We start from the raw sequence: 9,158 nt of genomic DNA on the forward strand, positions 1-9,158 counted from the left end.
TATAACCATTCATAATCCTGACCTATCAAGATATGGACTCCTCAGGATCTTTGAAGGTCTGCTTTAGTATCTGGTTCCAAGTCATGACCAACAAATACAAGGTTCACTATGAAGGTGAAGCTTTTATGCACTGAAAGTTAGTTGTTCATTCTTTCTTAGTTTAGTTTAGTTTTAAAGTTCCTCAGGGTTCAGTGCTTGGACCGATCCCTTTTAATTTATATATTATATAAAGTTATTAAACAACATGAGATAAATGTTCATTATGCTGATAATACTCAGTTTTATTTATCCATGAAACTTGATGAATTCAATCACTTAAATTACAGGCATATATTAAAAACATAAAAATCTAGATGACTTAATTTTCTGCTTCTAAACTCAGACAAGACAGAGCCTTTCACTTCCTCGGGATGGCATTAATTTAGCCTCCCGTTCTAATGTAAAGAACCCTGGTGTTATTTTTGATCAGGAAGTTTCTTTTAACCCCCATATTAAAAGTGTTACCAGAACCACTTCTTTCACCTGCATAATAAAGTAGAAACATGTTGCCCAAAAACTGACCCATGCATTTATCACATCTAGGCTAGACTACTGTAATTCTTTATTATCTGGGTGTCCAAAAACGAAAAAAAAAAAAAAAAAAAAAAAAAAAACGCTTTAAAAAGAGTTGAAAGTTCCCCAGTTTCAGTTTCTCTCCACTGGCTCCCTGTCAAATTCAGAATAGAATTTAAAATATTACCTATGGCATACAAAGCTCTCAACAACCAAGCTCCATCTTATATCAAACATCTTATTGTTCAATGTTTTCCTAACAGAGCACTTCGCTCTCAGACTGCAGGTTTACTTGTGGTTCCTCGAGTTTCTAAAAGTAGAATGGGAGGCAGAGCTTTTAGCTATCACGCTCCGCTCTTGTGGAACTAACTTCCAGTTTCTGTCCATGAGGCTGACACTCTGTCTAGATTTAAGACTTTCCTTTTTGATAAATCCTACAGTTAGGACATAGGTTTCCTGATTTATTCCTTAGTTCTACTGCTGGAGGACAAACTGACCACATWATCTCACTCTGCTGCTGTCGTTAGTCACTCCCCTCTACAAGTTTGTTGTAATTATTCAAATCAAAAACATGTTTTCTTTGTCTCTCCTATACACCTGGACCAGTACTTTTGTTTTCTCTGACTTTTCCTGTCCCCCAACCCAGCCGGTTGAGGCAGATGGCTGCCCGTCCTGAGTCTGCTGCTGGAGGTTACTTCCTGTTAAAAGGGAGTTTTTCCCATTCCACTATCGCTAATGAGCTGCTCAGGATGGGAGACTGTGATAAAGTGAAGATTCAACACAATAAACTGGCTTCCTCAGATTGATTATAGTACTCTGAGACAACATTTGTTGTGACTTGGCACTATATAAATAAACTGATTTGAATGAAATCCCACACTGACATTTAAACAGCATGATTCTGAATATAACACAGTGACCCCTAAAAAAAGAGAGGCTAATGCTGATAAATTAAACTTATCTCAAACAATTTTTGATTAATTCAAATTCTAATGTGTCGTGATTGCTCACCTGAGTGACCGTTGTAGCTTTCACATTAAAAAAGACGAAGCTAAAGAAGCAGTTTTTATCAATTGGTTTGCATTGCCAAAGCACATTTTCAGTGGGTGTAGCATATCTCTCTTCTACAAACACTTCCTTTGTGACTCATCAGTGCATGCAAACCCGCATTTACACACAAATAAACAGCTTAACGTTCTAATTAAAAATCCAGCTTCTTTGTCTCATTAAAACGTAAAAAAAAATTGTAATCTCCAAGAAAACCCAGAAAATCCACTTATTAGGCTGACGGGAAGTTGTGTATGCTTGTCTTCAGATCTTAAAGTTCTAGTTGGAGGTTCACGCTGCAGGAAGCACGCAAACGTGACTAATTAGGCTGGGAGATGTGTCAGGGACAGAAAATACACATTTTGGGCCTTGCACACGCAACCACACAAACAAGGATGACAGGATGGGTTTTATCGTGTTCGCAGATGAGTCAAAACATTATGACTACCCACAATGAAGTGGTAAACAGTGTTCATCTAGAAGCCAAATCTGATTTAATCACAACTATTAAAAAAAAATAAACAGCCGAATATTAAACAAGGGGGTTCATGAAGTTTTATCTGTCATTGTATAAATCTTTTACTGTCATAAACACCTGCTCAGCTGTGAGATGATTAAGCCATATCATGCAATGCTGAAATGGCCAGACTGAAACTAAAAATGTCTTCTGTCTATTTGACTATGCACGGCATGTGATCCCTCATATGTCTTCAGCGCAGTCATTACTGAGGACATCTGTGCCGCACATCTTTAATCATGGTCCTGCCAAAAGAGACAAGAACGCACACTCGTCGTAGTGAATTTAATTAAATTGCAAATTATCTGTTTTTCTGCACTCTTTCCTTGCGTGCGCAACAGTATTTACCCTGCTTTAAAAAAATTAATTAATAAAAGCCTTTGTTTTTTTTTTATTACTATGGGAGTGGGTTTACAGTACGTGAGTGGGACATGCACTTCTGAAGCACTAACAAGCATCCAGCCTGGAGAGCGAATGTGCATAATTAGTCTGTTTTTGTTACGTCTGAATAAACGCATTTTATGCCAAACCGATGCTGCTGAGCGGTCATGTGTGGAAACCTCAGCAGGCGAAGACAACATTTGCATGTTCCTATATAATAATAATAATAATGTCTGTGAACTGGGAATGATGAGGCCACCGCTGAGGCGAGGAGGGTGGACAGCGCGGGATGGTGTAGCGAACAAACAAAAAGGGCCCTCAGTCTTCAGTGGTGTAACTTTTGGCCGCCTGATGATCACGCTCCTGCATGCTAAACAGAGGGCGACACCAGCTGAGGGGAAAAGCATAAAAAAAAAAACCTCTGACGATAAATGCAAGTGGCTCAGCTCTGTGTTTGGTGTGTCTGTTCAATGACACAATCGACAGACGGGAGTGGGAGCACGAAAGGGCACCAAATTAAAAAAAAAGAAAAAGAAAAATGATGGAATTAAAAAAGAAAATACAACCCGGACTGTAATAAATCATATCAGTGATGCATTAACACATTCATGAGGCAGCGAGGTGAAAGGAGATGTGAAATAAAGGGCTGTGATGACATTCAGTGTTGTGAGGGCGACATGACACGCGTCTAAAAATCACCTTCAACCGTTTTCACTCAGGGCTGTGCTGCTCATCGGTTGTGAAATCATGACACGCTACAAAATTCTGTGATAAAGATTTTATTTCTCAACAGGAAACAGTGCGAAGTGGTCTGGTGATGCAAGAACACATCAATTATTTAACTCTGACTTCTGTATGAGGTTTCACTTAATAACATCACCTCAGTGGCCAACTTACAGAAACATCTGTACCATCCTCAACAACAGGAGAAAAGTATTCATGAGAACAGGGTTCAGAACAGATTTAAGCATTTTTCCTGTTAGTCTGTTCCATCAAAATGTTTTTTTTTATTTTATGGGTTTTATTCACCTCAAGGAAAAAAATCAACTGTCTGAATGATGAACAAGTTCTTTAAAAAAGCTAAACTATGCTGCCACCTACTGGGCAAAATTGTGCATAACGACTGCTGCAATACTTTATTAATATTTTGCACCTCATTATATGCTCAGCTCCTCTGAGGGTCAGGAGAAGCTTATGCTCCCAGCAGTTGTGTAATATCCAGTGCAGTCTGTTGAATATCTCTGAGACAGGTGGACGGTGTTCAGCTCAAACTCACCGAAACAAAAAGAATCAAATTTCTGCAAAGGAAAACAAAAAAATACATGTTTACACTTCAAAACTTTCATGTAGTGCAGAGTGTCTTCAAGGCAACTAAAGCAAACATATTCTGGTATGATCTGTGTTAAATGTTAATATTATTATCATTATTGAAAAAAAGTCCACTATCGTGTTATTTTCAGTTTAAATGCCAACAACAATTCAAACTGAATATGACATTTGTCATGGACGTCTTTTTATTTTTCTTTATCTCTATAGCTTTTTTTTATAGCTTGCTCATAAAAACTCTAACTGGATTTTACAGCTCAACAAATCCTGCAAAATGTCAAGAAAAAGCTCTTTTTTTTCTTTCTTCAACAACTTTGAACAACAAACTGTGCATGGTCTGTTCTTTCATTTTTCTGTTTCAAAATAAAATTGCCAAAATATAACAACAGTGTTGTATTTGTTGTTTTTCTGTTTTCAAAATCTAAATGTAAAAATTTAAAATCTTAACTAATTAAAAATCCACAGTGTTTGATTTTTGATTTAGCTATTTATATCCACCATAAAATATATCGTTTCTGTTTTAATATGTACCAGAAATGATGGAAGTCGTCAAAGAGGATGAGTTTACAGCAGCTGGAAGACTGCTAAAAAACTGAAACTGATCATAAAGATATTGGCAGTGGCTGAAAACAATCAGATGCTGCATAAATTTGAACACTAAAGCAACTTTGTTCACGGTAAAAAAAAGAGCTCTCAAGATGCATCGACTTCTTCTATAAAAAGCTGTTTCTGAAGTGCTATGTGAAAACATAAAGCATCAGGAGGAGTTCAGGCCATGATGATTTCTGGTTCTGCCAGAAAGTAACAAATGGTGCACTAACAAAATATCATTTTGCTATTGTAGGTTTTCTAATTTAGTTTTAATACAATTTCTTTTAAAACACCAGATTATTTGCTTTATTATGAAACGTAAAAACGAACCATGGTTTAAGACAGATGTTTCAGTGTTCACACAATCATGACCCTTTGGGACACTTGAGCCAAAAAGTATTTACTTAAATATTAAAACGTCCGATATAAAAAGGTAGAACATATTCATAAATGACCAAAACAAAATGTAATACTCCCATTGAGATGGATCGTCTTAAAATAAATCCTAATTTCACACAGAGATTTAAAATCTGACTGCCTTGACCTTTAAGAGGAGCAAGTGGTTTCACTTGTTTCACACTGCAACATAATTGCTGAATATCAGACTGAAATCAAAACACTTTTCGCAATACTTAATATGAATGAGTGAGCTTCGTGAGCTGCGCCAACTTAAGTTCAGAACTTCTTTTTTATTTTTTAGATTTTAAACGGTGAGCTCTCATGAGATTACAAATGTAGTGGAAAGGTTAAACAGCAGAAAATCTATGTAATGTGTACAGAAAGGTTTTTTTTTTTTGCTGCATGTTTTATCATAATCAAGGCATAACGTGAGTAAAATTTCTTCATTGTATGTAAAAGATGCATAAAGATTAATCACTGAATTATAAATTATTGTGTGACCTTTGATAACAGCAGTTAAACMGTGAGAAAAATCTTGGATGTGATGCAGAAGCAGCAGAATCTGTCTAACCTTCAAAATGCTTCTGGCATCAAAAGCCTCTCTGTCACTGGAGGTTTGTCTTCCTGCTCCACACGCATCTTCAGCTGGAAAAACACCAGAGACACAAGATGAATGATGTAATGCAGAGGGAAAAAAACAGATAAGTTATCTCAGAAAACCAATAAACATGTTTACTTGCAGCTCCGGTTTTTACCACCACACCACAGTGAGACTCAAGGTTACTTGGTTTGTAAAACGGATCTTGTGAAACGGAGGACAATAAAAAAAGAGAAAAACACCGAGACGTGGTAAACATGGTCAGCGAGGGGGAGGGGCCCCTCACTTGCTCAGTGTTGTTGGTCGGCCACGGCGCAAATTTGAGAACGGCCGCTGGATCGCATCCATGTCCAAACTGAATGAAATCATTGTCAGGGTACTGGGAAAACACASTGTTCGGCGCACGTACACAGCTCCGAGGACAAACACAGAAGCACCTCCCTGAGTCCTCGCTGAACAAATTAGTCGTAATTGTGTGGCGTCACCGCAGCTCCGGTCCGGCCAAAAGATAATAAGGGAACATTGGAGAGCGTGTCCGGGCCTGACAGTCACCAGCATCATTCATATCYTCTGTGCAATAGGTGTCGCAAAAACAAAATGTTTTCTTCAATTAATCATTTCTATTACAGATACTGCGCTTTCTGAAAACAGTGAGTGCTGAGTCWGGACACTTCACTAAAATCTGACAAAGAAACTGAAACGGAGTTGTTAAAACAATCAGAACAAAAGCTAAAATTATCAAACAGTAGCCAAAWTTGGAAATAGCTTTAAAGCTAAAATGCGTGGCTAAAATCGAAAATGAGTACAACAGCAGCTAAAAGCTTAAAATGAAGCAAGTCAAAGAGCACAATATTTATWAAGGATTTCAAGAGTTTTTCATTCATTCCAATGGAGAACAATTTGTAAATAAAGTTTAATATTTCAAAAAAGTAGAAAAGTTACAAAAACCAAAACTCAGCTGTCCTGAACAACATGACCTTTGTGATAAAWGAGTGGTGAAAATAGCTCAAATTATGATGAAAATGCACGAAAGAAGCTATAAACAGGAAAATATTTATATGAAAGCAGACGTGATATAATTTATCTTATCAAACAAAATATSTTCAACTCATTTTGAACTGCGCTGCATTCATTTCCTCTAAACATATCGTGTCAACCAAGCCCTCGTGAGTCTTTCTAAAGCTACAATTTTCACATAACGTGCAACTCTGCCAAATATAAAAGTATATCGAGCTAACTAGCACATTGTGCTAAGCACAATGCTTCGAACAGAACAGGTGTGGAATAATGTGTGTTTCATCTGAAACACAACTTTCTTGTTTAAAAGTCCCTGTTTGAAGCTCAGATGCCGAAAAAAAAAAAAACGAAGAAAAAAAAACTTGATGGAACAAATAATCCTCGCAAGTAAAACATGAACAGAATTCAAGAATGTGTCAAAGTGTTTCAGGAGTTAACTCAGCCGCCAAACTCCTCAAATCTGCTGGGATTTAAAACAGAAAAAGATGAAGAAGAAAAAAACTGMGCTCATAAAAGCTCCACTCCTCTAGCCACAAAACCAAATGAAAACATCTCAATTCAAGTCAACTTAATGTGCAAAACCTTCACAAAAACACTTTAAGACAAACTTTTAAAACTCTGAAATAGAAAAATTTGCTTAAGTCCAATACAACACTTTAAAACAAGCTGTTTTATTGTCAAAATTACTACTGCAAGWCAGGCTATGAAAACACTACAGTTCATTAGTGAATATGTTACTAGGTGAACAAAAACAGCCAAATCCATTGCAGTATTATACAAAGTAAAGGATTTGTTTAATGATAAAGCTCCGTTTATATTATATAATCAATAATTGTTCCACTCTTGATCTACTGTATTGATGTTTGGGGAAAAGCATGTATAACGATTACAAATCCTATTTTTATTTTACAGAAAAGAGCTGTAAAAATTATCACCAGAAACCATTACTATCACCCATCAAACACATCGTTCCATCAGTTAAAATTATTGAAATTCTATGGTTTGGTTGATTATGGTATTTTATCAGTCACATACAGGGCTCATAAAAACACATTACCTTCAAACATCCAATTACACTTTATTAAAAGAAAGAGTTGTTATAATCTCAAGGAGATAGAAATGTTTGTTAAACCCAAATTTAGAACCAGTTTAAAGGAACAGAGTACTTCAGATCAGGGAATTAAATTATGGAATAATCTGGAAGATGGCATTAAAATGCCAGATCAGTATGCATGTTTAAGATAATGACAAAGGTTAATTTGCTGGAGAAATATGCACATGTATGAATTGTTCTTCAAAGAATTTAACCTTTTATTATTTTTTCTTTTTTGTAATCTGTATATAATTTTTGATATAAATTTTTTTTGAGAAAAAGGGGCAGATATAATAAGAATTTTTCTTCTTCTGCTGCCTTTCATTTAAATTGTGATTTGTATTTTTTTGTTTGTTGTTGAATTTACGTTGTTTTTAAAGAAATGAATAAACTAATAATAATAATAAACTTATGTTAGGACAGATTCATGGTACAAAGTATTACAGAAAAGCTCAGATCAGGGTATTCATTTTAACTGGACAATGACATATTAAGTTACAGGAAACCAGSTCAGGACACAAAGCAGTTTGAAGCTGTTGAATGTGTTTATGCAGCGTATTTACCAGAGAGGTCCTTCCTGAATAAAGTGTTCATCACAGTGCCGTGCAGCTTCACTCTGTCCCACTCTCGGACCATCAGCCCTGCAGAGACGAAATGCTCAACCAGCCGGTCTGCAATGAGCTGCAGCCTACAGTGTAGAAATAATCAAAGCAATGATACAAAGTCTTAGACAACTTTTAATTACTAATGTGCTGATTTTTATCTCTGAAATACTGACTTGTCAGATCCGTCTTTTACGTTGACTTTGGCATACAGGACGTCTACCATGGCCGGATCATCGTTCATGTACTCTATACCCGTCACTGCCAACGGCAGAGGCTTTTCTTCAGTGATGTCCCTGAGGAAAGCAAAGCAGATCACTGTGGTGCAACAGAGATGTTACAGTCAACTATGTTATGGTTTCCTTTACTAGGGGGTTAACCAATTGATACAGGACACCTTTCAGCAACATTTTTAACCAGTTATCTTAAATCTGAACGTGTAGTTCCTTATAAAACAAGAAAAAACTATAAAGCTGTGCTTGAAGACTATGATTCAATTCATCAACTTGATATAAATGATGACTTGATGACTCATTTGTAGGAGTTTGTAGTTGGCAAGTTGACAAAAAGATAAGCAATCAAGCAAAGGAAATCAAAGAACTCGCAGCTGTTCGTTTGTAAGATTCACAGTCAACTTGAGTTCAGCACGGCCCGATAATAAAATGTGTTTTTAGGGCTGTGAAACATTCTGATTAATTTTAGTGCTGCATGGGCATAGATTAAAAWTTTTAATCGCAATTAAAATTTACAATCACTTTACTATGGGTGAATATGTAGGTTTGTATATTGCAATGCACTCAGTTCATGTCAGGTCATGTTTGTAAATGAGAAGTGGTTCTCAAACAGTTTACCTGGATAAATAAAGATTAAGTAAATAATATTAAAAAAAACCTCCATGTGTAACACATTATGTACAGTTTTTTTCTTTTTGTCTTCTTATGACTTATTTTATTTTATTTATTTAATAAATAAATAATATTTAAAAGTTTAAAATTTTAAAGTTTTATATTAAGTTTAAGATTAATCATGATTAAT

At 35.9% G+C, this 9,158-nt stretch overlaps 1 protein-coding gene across 1 annotated transcript in view; it reads right to left on the reverse strand.

Annotated features, from left to right (window-relative positions):
- Window positions 1–3,260: 3,260 nt before the first annotated feature.
- ascc1 (activating signal cointegrator 1 complex subunit 1) overlaps window positions 3,261–9,158 on the reverse strand; it is a gene marked incomplete in the record, with an annotated part of 9,543 nt that continues 3,645 nt past the window's right edge. Inside the window, 4 exon segments of the mRNA XM_014006984.1 lie at window positions 3,261–3,795; window positions 5,385–5,458; window positions 8,085–8,209; window positions 8,300–8,419. Of these exon segments, the coding sequence (XP_013862438.1) occupies window positions 3,679–3,795; window positions 5,385–5,458; window positions 8,085–8,209; window positions 8,300–8,419 (436 nt within the window).

Source organism: Austrofundulus limnaeus, unplaced genomic scaffold (genome assembly GCF_001266775.1).
Source record: "Austrofundulus limnaeus strain Quisiro unplaced genomic scaffold, Austrofundulus_limnaeus-1.0 Scaffold39, whole genome shotgun sequence".
In the NCBI taxonomy this organism is placed as follows: domain Eukaryota; kingdom Metazoa; phylum Chordata; class Actinopteri; order Cyprinodontiformes; family Rivulidae; genus Austrofundulus; species Austrofundulus limnaeus.